This window comes from Hemicordylus capensis, chromosome 5 (assembly GCF_027244095.1).
Source record: "Hemicordylus capensis ecotype Gifberg chromosome 5, rHemCap1.1.pri, whole genome shotgun sequence".
NCBI lineage: Eukaryota > Metazoa > Chordata > Lepidosauria > Squamata > Cordylidae > Hemicordylus > Hemicordylus capensis.
The window spans coordinates 18,481,979-18,501,466 of NC_069661.1; the positions used below are offsets into that span (position 1 = coordinate 18,481,979).

Sequence of the window (19,488 nt, forward strand, 5' to 3'; positions counted from 1 at the left end):
AGATTACTACCACTCGTGAGGTACACTCCAGTAAGTTAGCTGTGGCCAAAGTTACAAATCCTGTGCAGTTACCTAGAAATCAGTTGGATTCACTTCCTGATAAATATGCATAGGGTTAGGTAGCTAATCATGACTTGCTTACAATAAGTTGATTTCGCTGAACTCGGTCACAGCCTGTTTTTGCTTAATTGTGTTCATGAGGTTCCCCAACAAAACCTGAGATTTCTTGGCTTTTGCTGCTGATGCTAAAAAAACCCAGAAGGCCACAGCAAACATTTATTTCCCCTCTTGATATCTTCAACCATCAAAAAAAGCTGTAAGCCCTTGAAGCTCTAAGTGGAATTGCCAAGTTCACTGGCTATCATAAACACTCATAAAATCTCATATTTTTGATCAAGAAAAAAAATTGCAGAAGTCTACTGGTACAGAATAGTATAAATGTTTTATTTTTTTTCCTTTGTGATTTATCTGACAGTTCTGTTTTTACAATATAGAAAAGTGTATTTTTTGAATAGGTTTAGTAAATATAAATTTAAGTCTATTTTTTTAAAAGAAGTAAACCAGAACTAGAAAATTAATCCCAGGCACACTCCCCCTCAAAATTGGCTGACAGTGGGTATGATCCAAAAGCACTCTGGCTGGGTCAGGCATTTCTGTAGGGTTTTTACAGGAACGCTGGAGAAGCTCCACTGAAATTGAGAGCCTGCTCCCAGTCTTTTGATGTTGCTTTGACTATCTTATTCAGCAATTTCATGCGAAAGGACCAAGTTTAAACACACCAGGAAGAGGAGGGGAAGAACCAAGTTAAGTACTGGAGGGAGCTTGTTCTAAAAGAGACAGAAAACTAGATCTTTGATTGCACCTTTTTCAACTCTTTACACGCAATTCCATCATACATAATCTACAACTGGAATCCAAACTTCACAAAATGTTTTTTGCACACTCATAAATACACATCACAAAAAAGGTGCAAGTTAGAATAAGACACAAAATATATACAAATTTGAGCACAGATATAGTTCCAGATAAAAGGATGCATATTGCAATTTGTTTGAAAAATAACTTGATCAAGTATTCCTTTATCCACTTACACTAATATACATTTATACAGTTCTTATTGTACGGATGCTTATGGAACCAGTAAAAGGAGAATCTACCTACTCTGAAAGTAACACAGACTTTTTACAAGTCAGAGTTCTACTTTAAAAAATCTGCTAAAATGAACACCTTCCCTTTCAGGATTGTGTGTACATATACATAAATCTGTTAGGTGTATACATACAATTACATAATAGAACATATATGTACAGTTATATGGAGAAAATAATCCCTTTTGGAAAAAAGAATTGCAGTATTATAATTACAGAGATGACTAAGGTTTCTAGCAAACGCTTGCTAACTCAAACATAAAGTTTATATCCATTCATGAAACTTAGAACCATTGAACTATTTGCTGCACCAGAGATACATGCAATAATGTTTAGTATTTTAATGTTATAAAGGTTCTAAGCATCTCCATCCAAACAATGCTATTTCACCTTTTTTCCCTGTTCCACCAAGGTACAGAAACTATATTCAGTTTTGTCATAGCATCAGACTAACACTGTACTGCTAAAATATACTCTTAAAAGATAAGCCAAGTTGGTACTGAACAGTCAATTTAGATGCAGCTAATATGAATAACTCTCAGTGAAATGCCTACTAGAACTTGGTTTACTTTCCTTTGAAAAATATGACCGGCTGCGTTTGAACATGTATACTGGGTCAGCTTGAAAGACCCAGTTATCCCGCACATATATGTTTGCTATATCTAGGCATGCCCAGCAGATGCAGTTGGCTTTAGATTATTTGCAAAAGGAAACCTCCACTGTCTAATCCATTTCAGTCATAATCCAACACAGAGGTAAGTATGGTTAAGGCAACTGAAATCAATGGGCTTACCTGTGTTGTTTAGTGGCCACATCCTAGTCAAACCTGTGCATGAATACCACATCTTTAAAACTAATCCTTAAAAGCTGTACCCTCAACATCTCATCGAACACAATTAAAAATAAAACACAAGTAGATCCTATGAAGTCAGTTCCCACAATCTTAGGCCATTTCTAAGTGTTTCCACGGACAAGAGCCAGGATCCAAAAAGCCACTTTAGGTGCACTCAAAGGGGAGTTTTAACTTGTTTCCACATCATATTACGAACTGATTTTGCATGTCCCCTTAGTTTCAAAAGTGCTTTGTCTGTGACAGTAGAGAGGTTGGTTTTTGTGAGAAACTCAAGTAGCATACAACTGGCTGTGTAGTATTTTGGATCCTGGCCAGTATCTATGGAGAGCTGGAAAAGGATGTCAGATATTTAGCAGGCAAACACATCAGGCATTTTATATGCATTAAGGGCTAAAACCATGCATTTCCCCATGCACTGATTTAACAAGCCTATTGCCAAGTGTTCTTTAGAGGGCATGCAATACCATCAAGCATTGCTCTGTGTATGTTAGAGAGTTGGTTCGAGGATAAATTCCATCCCTTCCTCCATCATATGGGCTGGAAGTCTGCGAAACTTAAGATTTTGGAGAACTTTAAAATATAAGTATTACTAGAATTATGCTGTCAAACCATCTTCTGGCAATTCTATTGGGATCTCAGTGTATCTTGTAGGTAAACAGGAATTTATAGGGAATGTTATCTGGATAATGATAGCAAGAATCTCAAAACAGAGAGATTCCAAGAGACTTGCTTTCCATCCTCCAGAGGGTTGAAGACTGGGAGGTAGCACAAATACTAAAAATCTCTAATTATATTCATTTATCTAAAGAAAATATTGATCTTTGAAACCAAATAAAAGTTGTTTATTAAAATTTGGAATATGTATTACAGTGATAGGTTGTTTTTTAAAAACTTACTATAAAGATTGTTTTACAATATGACTGTTACAAATTTTGACCTTGATTTTTGCATATCAATGCTCTATATTTCAGTACCTAGCTCTGTTATTCTGAATATAAATTAATAGTAAGACCAACACAAGAAGTATTCCCATTCAAATCAGGATTGCAGCCAATGAGACAATACAGATTTGCATCTCTTTCTGAATTCCTTTTAGGCAAATGTTTCATTTTATTGACTTCCTTTCAGTATTGACTCATCCATGGATGTAATGCTATTTATACTGCTGCAAACAAAGCTGTATTGTAATGCTGGGAACATCTGTCCAAGATTCTGTTCTAGTAGGAGCATCCAATCATTTTAACTGGGTTTGCACAGGAGATGTTCCTGACTGACTGTGGCCAGTGTCTTGTTTTTTCCTCCATACAAAATCGAAATGCAATACATAGCAAATAATAATTTAAAGAATTTCCTGAAGAACATTTTAAAAATGAGGAAAGAAACCATCTAAACTCCATGTAGTCCCATGTAGTTAAGAAGGTGTGAAGAAAAAAATAACCTTTAAGTGTCATCTTAAGTAGAACAATGTTCGGCTTAAAAGGTACTCATTATTACAAAGGTTTCTTGCTTCAATATTAACATAGCCAATGGAAAACTAAGCAGCACCAAATGAAAAATGAATGACTATCACTACATCTGCTGCTGTCAACCAAAAAAGTGTCCATGTGCCTTTTAGTGTCCCGCTCAAACCACGGCTCAGTTTCTACAATCAGCAGTTCATGGCACAAGGGTCACTTTTCGACTTTCCTGCAGAGTTTATGATTCTCATCAGACAGCGTCCAAATTCCTCCAGGATAATCCGCTCCGCTGCTGCCTTCGACTTGCCTGCCTTCTCAGCCTGCTCTGCCTGGGCCAGTAAGCAATCACATGTTGCATCAGCAACCTCCTTTGTAACAAACGTAAAAGGCAACCTGGAAAGAAAAGAATTGAGTGAGTTGGGGAATGCAACTGAATAGCGACAACCAGGCCCTCTAGAAGTACTGAGGTATCTAATAGCAAAAGGAAGCTTGAGAAATTTTCAGTCGTGTGCCAGTATCTTTCCCTAGCAAACAGAAGCTGAATTGCAATGTATGTTTCCAACTCTCGCATAAGATCTAGTAAAACCAAATCCCTCTCCAGACAGAGAGGGGTGATAGGCTTTTAGACCTAGAAGGAGGGGCAAGAAAAAGAAAAAAAAGAACGCCATGGCAGGCTGGCCCTACTATAAAGGAGAGTAAAGCAGGGCGCTACAGGCAAAAGACTGTGGGCCAGTTCCCGGGGCAGCACAGCAGTCCACTCCGCACTTTCCCATGGAGGACATGCAGAGAAGGCAGGCCAAGTGGCACCACACTGCTTTTTCCTTTTCTATTAGGAAGAGGGAGAGACTGACAATGGCTATGGAATGGTTGGTTTTAATAGGCAAAAGAGAAAGGCTTTGCTGCTGCTCCGCTTCCGGCAGCATTTAATGGGCTGACACTGCCCAGGCAACCATTCATCTCTAGTGGGCTGGTCTATTTGTTTGAGCCAAACTGCTGTACGAGCAGCAGAGGTAAGGGAGGAAAACAAGAGTGTGCAGAAAATGGAGGAGGGCTGGAGTGGGCAGTGTAAGAGGAGAGGCAACCAGTGCTGGGATAGGAAGAGGATGCTGGAGGGGAGAAGAAAAACTCAGGCAAATGTAGCAGGGGTAGGAACCCGCTAGCCAAATCCTCCCTGCTCAACCCCAGATCAATATTACTACTAGCAATCTTCTGAAGCCAACAACAGGGAAAGAGTAACACACCTGCCCCCTCCGCTGGTCAGCACTGGTGCTGGCCTGGTTAGCAGGTCTGAAATCTGGGAGGACAACTTTGTCTTTGCAGCCGTTTGTTGCTGGACTCGCACTTCAGCAGCATCTGCCAAGTGCATCAGTGTCTTCCTTTCTGGGCTTTCTTCAAAGTTCTTGCAACCAATACATTTACAAATTGAAGAGCACATTATCTTTGCCTGCAAGATAGAGAAGAAAATAAGCCAAGGAAATATTATTTCGTGGCTGACACCCAGACTAAGTTGCTCAATAGTACTACTCAGGAGTTACTTTAAATCAGGGTTTCTCAACATTTTTGGAGTCGTGGACTGGTACATTCTTTGTGCACAGTTTCCTGGAGCAACAGTTAGTAAAGGGGTCGCCCCCCCCCCCGCCAGGATCCCCCAGAACAATTTTGAGCTGGGGGTGGGGTGGGGGGTGCCACCACAAAGAGCTCCCCGGAGCTCATTTCTAGGCAGGCAGCCCTCGCTGCTGGGATAATGCTCATTTCGCCTCCTTGAAATGAACATAATCCCAGCAGTGAGGGCTGCCTGCCTAGAAATGAGCTCCCGGCAGCAGCGGCCACCAAGATTTTTTTTGTGGTGGGGGGATTCCTCATGGACCGGCACTGGTCCGTGGACCAGCGGTTGATAAACACTGCTTTAAATGACTAAATTTCAATGGGACTTCTGTAGAGTATTTTATTCAGGATATCAGCCATTTCTCAGAAAGATTATCTCTTAGCAAGTGCCTTTCAGTGCAACACCAGCCATGTAATAGTAAAACACGACTGACTAATCTACTCAAGCCCAATGCTTTAACCATCAAGATTTTTTCCTTCTGCTGACAAATTTAAAGATGCAATTTTTCATCTCAAATGCTAAAGATTTTCTCTCTCATGTCCCCATATATTATTTATTTATCTAATTTATATACCACCTGACTCCAAAGGCTCTAGGTTCAGGTTCAGTCTCAAGGAACCACTGATGAACCTATATGGACATGACACACAAAGCCGTTCAAGGAAGTGTTGTTTATTCTTGACCCTTGTTCCACACCAGCTGGTATTCCTACATAGAGAATGGACAGAGAGAAATTTCTCTCTCTCTTTCACAACTCTAAAACCAGGGGTCATCCCATGAAACTGAAGGTTGGGAAATTTAGAGCCAACAAAAGGAAGTACTACTTCACACAGCACATAATTTATGGATTTGTCTGCCGCAGGATGTGGTGATGGCCACTAGCTTGGAGTGCTTTAAAAGGGTCTTAGACAAGGTCATGGAGGACAGATCTATCAATGGCTACTAGTCTGGTGGCTATAGACCACTTCCAGCCTCAGAGGCAAGATGCCTCTAGAGACCAGTTGCAGAGGAGCAACAGCAGGAGAGGGGGCAAGCCTTCACCCCCTGCCTGTGGGCTTTTCAGAGGTGGGCCACTCTATGAAATAGGATACTGGACTAGATGGGCCTTGAGCCTGATCCAGCAGGGCTGTACTAAACCAAGACAGTAATTTAATCTCTTAGGTGCAATATGTTTCAGCTGAACACATTCAGAATCACCTTTCCCCCACTAAACACCGCCCCACCAAGAGAATGCCTATGTTACAAACCCACCAGAAATCTAAGTTCTTAATTGTCCCTCAGTGAGCTTACTGCTTCCAAGTTCTGTCCTGCCTCCAACCGCAAGGGGTACTCCACCCCATTCTTCACACAGCACTGTTCTCTTTCCCCAGGATCACCCGCCGAAGAACCGTTCCTCAAAGTCTGCATACTCAAGGGTTCATCTAAGAGCATTTCTTGGTGGGGAAATCACTTGACCTCTCAAATATCTATACTTTCACATTTCTAGTGTATAGTCACATGTGTCAGAGTTAGAATACTGGAAATTCCCTCAGACACCAATTCTCAAAAGAGAGGCCACAGAGCCTTGCAACTAGGTCACCCCGTCTTGATGCTCAGGAAGCTGGATAGTGAAGGCATGAGAGGAGCCTGCCCAAGCCAGAGAGTGTGGGTCTCCTCCAGAAACGTTGGTCTTTTTATCTAAAAAGCCTTTCAGCAGCTGAGGATAGCTTTGGAATGAATATAGGTACAAGTATATGAGTAATACATTTTGCATGCTGTGTCTAGAAGTGTAGGTTAGATTTCTTTTTAATTAGGACTACAGTGAAGCAGCTGCCAGACTGAACTGGAGGGGGCCATGAGAAAGGCGTACTCTGAAGAGTGAGAGAGCGCCTATTTTGTGCCTTACCTCATAGCATTCGCAGTAATTTTTGAGGCATCCAGACCGCTTGCAGTTGCAGCCTTTGCTGTGCCGCCTGTCCGACTCACCTTCCTTCCCCTTCCCAATTTTCGGTTTGAAGGCCTCAGGGTTTCTGTCAAGGCAAGCCTAGTAAGGCAGAAGCAAAGGCATTTGTTACTATACATGCAGGGAGAGCAGGCAGAGCAGATTCAAGCCCAGACTTCCACAGGAGGAGCTGGTAGTTACTCTTCTAGTCAAGCCAGATAAGGCTAAAATTCCCCACCGAAGAAAGATGATAGGAATCTTACCTTGATTGCTTTTTGCCTATCATTTTCATGCTCCAGATTATTATAACAATTTGTACAGTTGCAGTTGTTGCAGAATTCACCATTGGCAAAACAGTCACAATACCTGAAAAGGAAATCCCCGGCAGTGGTTGAACACAAGGGTCTACACAGACTATGCTCACATGAATGTAAGGGCTATCTTCACATCTTCAAACAAGTTGATGGCAAGCAGGTCAGCCTCCCAAGTGGGTTTAATAGCGGCCACCAGCCAGAAATGCTTTTCAACCATGATGCACTGATGCTCTGGCAACAGCATTTTGTCTCCAATAATGCACCTACTTCTCAAAAGATACATACGGCCTCATACTATCATACACGTGGAAACAGTGGTCCATAGGCCTAAAATGCATATATACAAGGATATTGCCAGCAACTGCAAAGTATTTTTGAAATTAAAAATTAGCCATAAAGCCAGAATCTCTGGAACATCTTGACTCAGCTCTTCTTCTATCATGAACTTTGTTCTAAGGTACACACTTAAAAGTAGGGTTTTCAACATTTGAGAATAATAAAACCTATAGGATTATACTTACAACTTCAAACACAGTGATTTTGTACAATTGCATGGCTTTCTGGGACGATTTGCAGATTCGGAGGGAATTATTCTGGAAAAGAAATCAAGTTAATGATGGCTTCCATTCCTCCCCCCCAAAAAAGAAAATTAAAACTATTAATATTGCCCATCTGAGATCCCCGTAGAGGTCTATATTCTAGCTCCCTTTGAGCAGCAAATAAAGACCTGGTTGTTAGTTCAAGCCATTGCTCCTTATGGGGTGCTGCTTTCTTTGTTCCCTTGCTACTCTCTCAGTATTTTATGGCTGTTTTATTATATATTGTTGGCTGTTTTAATGCACTTTTATTGTTGTATTTTAACTTTGTAAACTGCCCTGAGATAAGTGTATGGAGGACAGTATAAACTATAAATATGTGCATACATAGAAGACAGGAAATCCACCTGCCAGTATCCCAAAGATCACAGTACACTCTCTATACTTAAGAGAGTGCCTTCTTTGTCAAACCCTGTCATCTATTAAGTGGGTGATCATCTGGGGAGGTCCAGTTACGGTTGCCACTGGCTCATTTGGTGGCAACTTCGGACCAGGCATTCTCTGTAGCTGCCCCAGGGCTTTGGAATATGCTCCCTGTTAAAATAAGAGTATCTCCTTCTTTGTTTGCTTTTAGGAAGACCCTCAAGACACACTTGTTTTCTCAGGCTTCTAACTGCAATTTTAAACTGTTTTAATTTTGTTTTTATCTCACGAGATTGTTTTAACTTTATTCTATGAAATTGCTTTAACTGTTTTCACATTGTTCTACATTTGTTGTATTTTAAATTGTGTATACCGCCGAGAGATGCATGTATCAGGCAGCATATAAATATGATAAATAAATAAACACACACACACAATCAGAGGGCAAGAACATCACAGAATGGTGCCTCTGGAGCAAATAACTCCACAAAATGGCACACACAGCAGAGCAGTAGAGTGCAGAACTGTGTAGCAGTGTACCCTGGCATGTTACAAAAACTAAATAGATAGTGTTAGTCTAATGTAACTTCTGGTTTCATGCTTTCAATATATCATTTTCTGTCCCAAGCTTTTTGGAGAAGGAGAGATACTAGTAATGTATCAATAAATAAAATGACCCAAGTAAGCAAGACTAAGTAGTACAAGAAGGCAGGCAGAAAATTGTCCAGTTTCACTAAAGATTGTGATAAGGAGGGAGAGTCATAATTTCCAACAGGTTTTCCAAGCTTTTTTGTTTTCACATCAATACAATGCTGCAATCCCCGCTCCCATTTATCTACACAATACACACCCATTGAATGGCAGCCGGGCTTGGGTCTGGATACTAGGAGTCCCACTAAGACTGGTGTTGCTTGCTATGGAAACATATGAGGGCTGTGGTAGCTAACACAAAAACAAAACAAAAACAAAAAGTTAGTACATGACATACTGTTTGCAGATTACTACTTTCACAAATAGCTACATCAATCACACACTCTCATTCGTGCTTACAAGTCAGAAGATGTTGTTCACTACTATTTTTAGCTCGGAGGACTTTTGTCATCACTAGAAACTGCATCCTGGATTCTATCCAAATGATTCTCATATTCAGTGTAATACACATTACATGTGTATGTAATGTGTGGCATTACATACACATGGTGGCAAACATACTTTTTATCATATACGTTCAAAGAGCAACATTATAACCAAAAAGCAGCTTGCTTTTCAACATAAAAGCTTCTGATGTCTCTTCCCTAAAAGTTAAGGAACTTTAGCGAGCGGGTGGCGGGAGAACTCCCTGCTGTCCGCTTGCCTTGCCGGCTGGGCTGCAACTGGCTTCTAGGAAGCCTTTTGCGCAGGCGCGCGAAAGGCTTCCTAGAAGCCAGTTGCAGCCCAGCCGGCAAGGGGGAAGGGGACGGCAGGGAGTTCTCCTGCCGTCCTCTTAAATGGGGCTAGATTTGGAAACAAGGGGGTGGCGGGGGACCTCTGGGGAGCTTCAGGGGGCGGCCGCCAGCCGAGGGGGACTGAGCTTGAAGGGGGTGGCAGGGACTGGGAGCGATCCTGCCGCCCCGACTATGGCTACGAGAAGCGGGAGCCCGCGCCGAGGGAGATTGAAGCGGGCGGCACCCTGCCGCCCAGTTACTACAAGGAATACAGTACAGTACAGTGCCTTACTTTCATGGAAGGGGTGAGTAAAGCCCCCCCCCCCCTTTTCGCTCCGGAACGAATTAATCAGTTTCCAATGCATTCCTATGGGAAACCGCTTTTCGACTTACGAACTTTTCGACCTACGAGTAGTCGGAACGGATTAAGTTCGTAAGTCGAGGGACCACTGTAATAGACATTGCATTGTCTATCAGAAGACACCTATGCAGTCAGCTCTCTGTGCTTGCTTTTCAATGCATTCCTAGGTTTAGGTACAGAAGCCACATGTTGCTGAGTTTCTGCTGGGACTGTGATAGTTAGAAAGATTGCTTGCAAGTGACCAAATTAATCATGTTTGCTTCCACTGGAGAAGCAGGAAAAACCTTCAAAGAGGAAGACACATCTATTGGTCCTACTTTTCTCCCTGCAAGCCTCTTTTGTAAACTGTAACAAATTGTGTTGATCTTTGTAGCTGTGAAGTGGGTCAAGCCCTATAGATCCATTTTGACAGTTCCACTTGCTTTTCCAACTTTGATGCATGCTTGTTCCATTTTAAATAGTACTGTTTTGGTTTTCAGATTCAGAATCTTGAGTTGTCATTTCTTCAGAAAGGCAACAGGAATTTCCCTCTGCCCATTATGAAACCGGCAATTCACTTATTTTTATGCAGTCTGAAATCTTCTATAATCTATATCATCTGCTCCTCAACACACGTCCTCAGAACACATGTTGACCTTGCACTCCAGAGAGAGAAGCCAATTTTTCCTTCTCTCATAATCTTCCAGCAGACAGATCCTGCTTTCCATTTTCAGCTTTGATTTGGAAGCAGATGCAATTCAGCTTGGTTTCAAAGCATTCTTCCATGCTGGCTGGAACAAGATTCCCCACACAAGCATTATGTTACATATAATTTTGGCAACAATATTTTCTCAGCTGTTGTAATGGCTAGTGGTGGCTCTTCCTCTGTCTCTGCTTACATGGCTCTTTTCTCCTGCCTCTTTTTTCCTGTCATTGCTAGCAGGTTGATTTCCTACCAATTGATTTTTATGGCAGGTGATACACCTTCTGTACAAGCACTATGCCAAATAAATTCCACCTGGTCACTTGCCCTATAAATTAAGTCATGTTGCAGCAATTAGTTCTTACACTTCTGCTCTGTGATCTCTCTTCCTGGGCACAGAGGAGGAAAATGTCATTGGCTTTTCAGGGGAGCGACATACAATGGTTTGGATTCCATTAAGTCTTCACACAGCTGTTCCAGGTACAATCCTCTGACTGCTTCAGAAAAACGAAAAGCAGTAGTCCACAAATCTTCCTTACCTAGCCATCTATACACTTTCCAAGAATCAGTGTCTCTTGTCTATGCTCCGTTGGTACCCTGCTAACTGAGCAAAGAGGCACATTTTAAAAGTGGTGATTCTCTTTATTTAGCAGGGGGAGAGTAGCTGACCCTATCCATCCCCAGCACAGCAACCTGCCAGTGGCTGTTGGTGTCTATCTTATGTTTCTTTTTTAGACAGTGAACCCTTTGGAGATAGGGAGCCATTTTATTTACTTATTTATATCTATGTGAACTGCTTTGGGAACTTTTGTTGAAAAGCAGCATATGAATATTCATCTTATTCGTATACCACCATCACCACCGGTTTCTTCAGGATTAGGCCAGAGATTCCTAAACTGTGTGCCAGGATGCACACTTTTCAAAGTGTGCTTTGAAAAATTAAGCCGCCATGTTAGATGCACCTACCACTGTCTGTTCAATTATGAAAGTCCTGTGCAAGATTGATTACCTCAGTGTCTCTGCCAATTTATGGACAGTAACACCATCCCCCAATTAAGGATGCATTGGGATTCCCTGACATAGTCTGAATACAGTTGATGGTACAAAAAAAATCTCAGGGGAATTACTAAGGGAGTTAAGGATATAAGAACAGCCCTGCTGGATCAAGCACAAGGCCCATCTAGTTCAGCATCCTGTTTCACACAGTGGCCCAACAGATGCCTCTGGGGAGCCCACAGGCAAGAGGTATGGGCATGCCCTCTCTCCTGTTGTTTCTCCCCTGCAACTGGTATGGAGAGGCATCGTGCCTCTGAGGCTGGAGATGGCCCACAAACATCAGACTAGTAGCCATTGATAGATCTGTCCTCCATGAGTCTGTCTAAACCCCTTTTAAAGCCATCCAAGCTGGTGCCCATCACCACATCCCATGGCAAGGAATTCCATAGATTAATTATGCGCTGTGTGAAAAAGTGCTTCTGCTTGTCGGTCCTAAATTTCCCAACCTTCAGTTTCATGGGGTGACCTCTGGTTCTAGTGTTGTGCGAGGGAGAAAAAAAATCTCAGTCTACCCTTTCCACTCCACACATAATTTTATACACCTCGATCATGTCTTCCCTTAGTGGCTTCTTTTCCAAGGTAAAGAGCCTCAGATGCTGTAGCCTAGCCTCATAAGGAAGGTGCTCCAGGCACCTCATCATTTTGGTTGCCCTCTTCTGCACCTTTTCCTGTTCTACAATATCCTTAAGATACAGTGACCAGAATTGTATGCAGTACTCCAGGTGTGGCCACACCATAGATTTGTATAAGGGTATTATAATATTAGCATTTTTTATTTTCAATCCCCCTTCTAATGATCCCTAGCATGCAATTAGCTTTTTCACAGCTGCTATGCACTCAGATGACACTTTCAATGAGCTGTCCAGCACAACCCTAAGATCTCTCTCCTGGTCAGTCACTGACAGCTCAGATCCCATCAGCGTATATGTGAAGCTGGTGTTTTTTGCTCCAATGTACATCGCTTTACACTTGCCAACACTGAACCGCATTTGCCATTTTGTCGCCCAGTCCCTCAGTTTAAATAGATTATTTTGGAGTTCCTCACAATCCGTTCTGGATTTCACTACCCTAAATAGTTTAGTGTCATCTCAAAATTTGGCCACTTTGCTGGTCAACCCAACTTCTAGATCATTTATAAACAAGCTAAAGAGCACTGGTCCCAGTACCAATCCTTGGGGGACCTCACTTCCTACCTACCTCCATTGTGAAAATTGTCCACTTATTCCTACTCTCTGTTTCCTGTCCTTCAACCAGTTACCAATCCACACATGAACCTGTCCCCTTATTCCATGACTGCTAAGTTTACTTAAGAGCCTTTGGTGGGGAACTTTATCAAAAGCTTTTTGGAAGTCCAAGTATATTATGTCAACCGGATCACCTTTATCCAAATGCCTGTTGACACTCTCAATGAACTGCAGTTCATTGTGAAAATGTTCAGCATATGCATCTTTGTCAGAATAAGAATGAAGCTTGCTTTCTGATTAAAAACTCAAGCTTCAAAAACATGAAACACACAAAGCCTTCCTTGCTCTAACAAATGTTTTCAACCCAGAGAACTTTGAAACCATGACATTATTCTTGCTGTACCCCGAAGTGTTTCACATTTGTTAAGAACTGGTAGAAAAAAGATATAGTAAGCAGGAAAATATGACTGAGTGTTCGAACCCAAATCCCTCAAACTGCCATGTTACCTAATCTATCCCTACCCGCTTCCAAGAGTATTTTATATGTATCACATTCCTGTCATGAATTATTTTGGTCAATCTCAGCTCTACACCGGTGCCATACCTGTGTGACATACTGAGCTGGGAGAACTGCATATCCCACATTGCCTGCACCAGGAGCTGGGGCCAGCACAGTTCCTGGAGGAAGGTTGGTGAGGTTTGGTTGGATCTGTGGCAGTGGTGTGGCAGGCATAATAAGTCTTTGCTGTGGCTGGCTTGTAGTGACTATTTGCGAAGTTGTGTTAATTGGTTTGGGTGCCACCTGCAAGAAAGGAAGTCTTTAGGATAGCTTCATTGCATACAAGATCTTAAAACTTCTGCAAAACGTTACACTGTAAAATGACTTCAGAAATCCCATCCAAATTAAAGCATCTATGAAAAACTAGATATTCATATTATGTAGTTTAATGGTTAATCCATACTTCTTTTGATATCCATGCTGAAGCCTAAATGAAAATGAGAATACAACTCACCTGTTTGACAGTCTGTGCTGCTGGAACAATTGGGACAGACATCCGCACTGGGGTTGCATTCACTACCATTGGCTTAGCTGTTCAAAATAAACTGCATTAGACGCATAACATGCACCTTTCTGGTTTAAATGTAAAATCAAGAAGTTTTACAAGATGTTGACAAAAGGGAAAACACACACATTAAACCTATGTTTACAATTTTTCTGATCAGCACCTATGCAAATCATGGCATAGCAATGCATCACAAGACAGACTATATTTCTAAAGATATGCCTAAAGAAATTCAAAGTGCTCTATAAAATTAAGAAGACAACAAACAAGCCAAGGAATCGAATGCATACAGCATGCTTTCACAGGGAGAAAAAATTGCGGACCATACTATAACTAGGAAAAGATCAAATGGCCATGCCTAAACCATTAGTCCACGATGAGGAAATAGAAGCTTTTCCAATTCAGCATTTGACCTGCACAAAGCAACTCTGTCACCCATGAAGAGCAACATATCCAATTCTTCATTCCCTTTAATATTTGTACTTCTTTTAAACATATTCAAATTACTACAAAAACATTGAACCACAGAAATACTAACCTTGCTGAAGGGGTGCCGTGCTAGTGCTGGGATTCTGAGCAACTGGTTGTGCTGAGCTGTTGGCTGTTGTGGCAGTTACAAGCCGGACATAATGGAATTTGCTTCCAGGTACCTGAATCTGTTGGACATTAGGTGCTGTTGCCAAGGGAATTATGGTCTTAAACTGAGATGTACTCACTCCCCCCACAGTGAGGGTCTGTACTGCAGATTTCACAGCCTGTTAAACAATTATACAATTATTTCTGCAATGTAGTTATATCAAACTTTTTTTTGCTGCCAAAAAATTGATAATCATCATTATTCTCTTTCAAGCTTCAGATTAAAACACTAATGGGGAAGCACTTTGGAGTACAGTATACATTTATTTATTAGGCCAGGTACTATTTGCTAACTTACAGCAAGCTGGTGTTTCTCTACAAGTTTGCTTTGTTGAGCTATTTTTTCAATAATACTGCTTTTCAATTCATCACCAAGAGGAAAAACAGTGTGGACAAATAATAGTCCATGGTTTCTGAAATGATGCAGTCCTGCAAATCACAATCTAAAGGAGAGTGTCTCTGTATAAGACTCAGGTTAGCACATACCTGAGCAGTTATATTGTTAGCTACAGCCTTTCCTGGGGAAGAGGGTGTTGAATGCTGCACTGTGAGAATCTGCTGTCCCAGGGCTACGTTTAGAGGAACACCAACTGTTTTTTGTGGGGAGCTTGGAGGCTGCAAGGCGACCGATACCACTGTTAGCTGCTTAACAAATTGAAAGTCTCAGTTAAAGTATCCTGCAGTAGACAGATCTACAAAATTCACCTTCAGCTTGTGCATTTACACTGTATACACATTTCCAGGAGGGCAAGATTTTTCATGCTGTCAATATTCTCTGAGAATAGACAATATTCTCAGCCCTTCTAGTTTCACATTAATTAACCAGCACAACAGATAAGAGCAATGCCAGGGTAGCTAAAAGCAGCAATGGCATCTTTGGGATTCATGTCAGTGCTCAAGTTTGCAAACAAATCTGGATTATTCCAGCATGGGTATTACCATGCAAACAAAAGATTGCAACTAATGGAAATGCAGGTTCAGTATAAACAGCACATCTGCATTTTCGTTATCCCTAATGCAAAGGAAAAAGAAAAGGGAGATGTTTACACTGCAAACAGCTACTCACCCAAGAGCCTATGGCTATTAAGAATTGCCCTCAGGTGACCAGGCAAATGAAGCTTTTGTAATCTGGAGTTGGTGGCTCTCTCCTGCCCACCTTCACTCCCAAGGTTCTTATTGTACCATAAGATGACCAACCCAGGTGGATGGGGCAGGTGGGCCAGTACCAGTGTTTGCAGGCTAGGAAGTCTTCTAGACTTAGTCGCACCACTGATTTAAGCTAGTATAGGCAGCTGCTTACATCAGTTTGAAAGCGATGATGTTGAAAACTTCATTCCATACAACAAAAATTCCTCTCTAACACAGTCTAATCCTCTTCATTATGTGCAGTTATGTTATAAATTTAACTATCCAGCCAGACAATACACTGACTGCTGGTTTAATTTTTTGGGGTGGGTGGGGGCTGTTGTATGCTTGAGGGAAAGTGGTGTAGTTTTCCAGTAAGTACTACGTTATGATTGCATAGCTGCCCTGAGTCCTATGGGTGTAGGGCGACATATAAATCCAACTAACTAAATAAACTGGTACATGCTATCATACAATCTTGATAAGACTGCATTTCATTTCTAAAATTAAAAACTTCTTACCGTTTGCCATGAATGCCAGTGCATGTGGCTACAGCAAGTACCACATATACTAGACAAAATGGGCTCTGTCTCCAGCAAAGGAACAGCACCTCATCTTTATTCTATGCCTCATGTATAGAAGTTCTTCATTCAAATTAGTGCATGCACGCACACACGCACACGCGTGACAAGTGATAGCAGTTTAGGCAACACAAGCTACTAGAGATAGCCCCCAAGGCATTTTTATTCAACTTGTGAGTGTTTGGCAATGTTCTGGAAAGTGCAGCTTTGTTTAAAGAGATCTAGACAATTAGTCTTGTTGCTGTTGATGTTAGAAAGGCTAAAAAACCCAAAAGGCAACTACAAGTACAGAATTGGTCTTCAACTGCTATAGATTTTAAGTCAGTGGAGATTGATTGTTCAAGGGGCCAACTCCAGGGTGGAGCAAGACTGAAAGTGGCAACCCCTGCCACCTGCCCTCCCCGCTTGGCCTGTTTTGCTGGTAGTGACTGGCTGTGCTCTGATGTCATCACTGCACCAGCATGCTGCCCCATGCCAGTTCAACAACAGGCCTGCCTTAAAGGAGCTGCCCGTTCTTGCTGGGATGGGGCAACTCTGTACCAGCTCAGTGATGCAGCTGGTGTTGGGCAAGCACAGGTGTGGGTGGGAGGAGACAGGTCTCTGGCAGACAGCCCCAGAGACACACAACCCAGGGCTTCTGCTGCCCCCACCCTCCCAATCAATGGTAGCTGTGCCACTGGTCAATTCACATTTCTTGTATTCTAAAATAAGCTTGGGTGATTATTCTAATTGAAGTGGAGTGTGTCCAACAGTTCTGATCACAGAGTTGGAGGGATACTTATAGGCCTCTACTTGATGCAGGGCATCTAGAGGTAGAGCATTCCCCAACAGAGAGCTGTTCAGCCTCTGCCTGAAGACCTCCAGAGAGGGAACGCTCACCATATCCCCTACAGATAATTGGCTCCATTGGCAAACTGCTTATACCATTAAGACATTTCTTCTAATGTAAAAGAGAAATCCATCTTCCTGTTAACTTAAGCCTACTAGATCTAGGCTAGCCCTCTGGGATAGAAGAGAATAAATCTTTGCCCTCTTCCAGGTCACAGCCCTTCAGGTATTTGAAGAGTGCTATCATAACCCCCGAGGTCCCTGCGCAGGTGCAGAACCTATTGCTTATGATTACAGAAGATCACAATCCAGATCATCCAGTTCTTTCAACCTTTCCAAATAGGACTTGTTTTCCAGACCCTGGACCACTTTTGTTGCCCTCTCCTGAACTCATTCCAATCTACATCCTTTTCTAACGTGTAGTGCCTAGAACGGAACACAGTACTCCAGCTGAAGTCTGACTAGTGCAGTGGAAAGTGAAAATATTACTTCTCTTAACTTGGAAAGTGGTTCTGGTAATCCAGCCTAATATCACATCACCCTGTTTTACAGCTGCACCATAATGCATATTCGTGTCCAGTCTGTGTTCAACTGCAATTCCAAGGTTCTATTCATGTGTACTACTACCACCAAGTAATATCTCATCCTCTAGCTCTGCTTTTGACGTCCCCCTCCCAAATGCAGAATTTTGCATTTGTCTCAGCTGAATTTCATTGATTGTTTCTGTCCAGTTTTCTATTCTATCAAAGTCATCTTGAGTTCTATTCCTATTCTCAGAGGTGTTTGTGATCTCTCCCAATTCTGTGTCATCTGCAAGTTTGGTAAGAATTCCCTCCACCCCTTCGTTGAAGTAGCTACTACAAATATTGAAAAGTGCCAAGCCCAGAACAGAGCCTTGCAGCATCCTATGTCTATCTTCAGTTTGACAGGAACCACTGATGAGCACTCTAAGCACCGTCTTCCAATCAGTTGTGAAACTTCCCCATGGTATCATAATCTAGTCTGCATTTGACAAGTTTGCTAACCAAAAGTCAGGGGCAACTTTATCAAATGCTTTGAAAATGTCACTTTCAACCAGACATAGAGATCATTGTAAGCTTTTATTAGCAGCATAACTCAATAGTGAGATTTGAAGCCAATGGATGCGGTGGGGGAAAGTAATATTACTTAAATAGCTTTTTACCTTGTTAGGGGACTTCAAAGGAGAGATGGCTATTTTATTTGGAGTCTGTTGTATAGAAGAACTTAAAGAAGTCCCAATAACTCCACTTTCAGAGATAGTTACAGTCTTTGGAGGTGTTCCTGGAGTAGTCTGTGAAAGAACTCTACCTGTGGAAAAACCAGCATGGTGGGAACGTGATGATTATAGTAGCCAGTCTTTCCAGCCTTGGCTACATGTCACGGATGTACCAATTCACTGCTCTGTGCCTTCCCATGAAAGAGACCGGGCAGCATTCTGACTAGTACTTGCACCAGCAGAAGATGCTCCACTTGCTTAAGGGGAGACAAGATTATTTTTGCATACTCCCCCCTTTCATCCTGCAGCCCCCTATGGCCCCCTGAAAATATGTCTCTGAGAGTTAAGGGGTCCTTGGGGACATATTTCCAGGAGCTACAGAGGGAATCTGAGAAAATTGCCACCCTTGCCCCAGGCATGTCTTCCACTCTTGCAAGTGCTAGTTGGGATCCTTCCTGAAGTCTTAATTTCATCTCTCTCCCCATGTAACAGAATAGACAAGTCTTAGATTTTGACAAGTCCCATGCTAAAAAAATAATCTCACTTTGAAATAACTCCAAAGCTATTTTGAATAAAATGAAAACAGAAAGACAGTGTATCAGCTCACCAACCAGCTGAAAGTGTAAGTTTCAAGTTAAAAATGACAGATTTCCCCCTATGCTGGCATCTTTCAGGTGAAAATGTCATTAAAAGTTCTGTGTTAACCAAATACACTGATCTCTAAGGCCGAGACCTGGGATAAATAAAGACCTGCAATTTAACACAACTGCAAGCTACCCAGAGCCTTAGGAATACATGCAATACAAATGCAAACAAATAAATCACTTAAATATTTGCTGTTTTTTATTTAACACAGAAGTCTTGCTGATAGCATTCATTTTTTTAAAAAAGGAATACAATTCTGTATAAAACACTGAAACATTTAAAACTTATATTAGCCTAAAATAAGCCATAGCCTCTAAACGAAGCATCAGGCACTGTTCCATCAGATAAGGAGACACCTTGTACAACAGCTGAAAGAGACGTTATTAAAAAAAAATTAAGAGAAAAGG

At 41.8% G+C, this 19,488-nt stretch overlaps 1 protein-coding gene across 13 annotated transcripts in view; it reads right to left on the reverse strand.

Annotated features, from left to right (window-relative positions):
* Positions 1 to 423: 423 nt before the first annotated feature.
* LIN54 (lin-54 DREAM MuvB core complex component) overlaps positions 424 to 19,488 on the reverse strand; it is a 46,313-nt gene continuing 27,248 nt past the window's right edge. For 11 of the 13 annotated variants that reach the window (XM_053252677.1, XM_053252673.1, XM_053252676.1 and 8 more), the window contains 11 exons: positions 18,383 to 18,528; positions 15,152 to 15,307; positions 14,568 to 14,784; positions 13,979 to 14,055; positions 13,570 to 13,767; positions 9,109 to 9,200; positions 7,821 to 7,892; positions 7,249 to 7,351; positions 6,950 to 7,087; positions 4,700 to 4,902; positions 424 to 3,851 (listed from right to left, as the gene is read on the reverse strand). In XM_053252677.1, the coding sequence (XP_053108652.1) occupies positions 3,650 to 3,851; positions 4,700 to 4,902; positions 6,950 to 7,087; positions 7,249 to 7,351; positions 7,821 to 7,892; positions 9,109 to 9,200; positions 13,570 to 13,767; positions 13,979 to 14,055; positions 14,568 to 14,784; positions 15,152 to 15,307; positions 18,383 to 18,528 (1,604 nt within the window). In that variant the 3' untranslated portion in view covers positions 424 to 3,649. The remainder of the gene's footprint in view (positions 3,852 to 4,699; positions 4,903 to 6,949; positions 7,088 to 7,248; positions 7,352 to 7,820; positions 7,893 to 9,108; positions 9,201 to 13,569; positions 13,768 to 13,978; positions 14,056 to 14,567; positions 14,785 to 15,151; positions 15,308 to 18,382; positions 18,529 to 19,488) is intronic. The other 2 variants (XM_053252678.1, XM_053252679.1) reach the window with 2 other exon arrangements.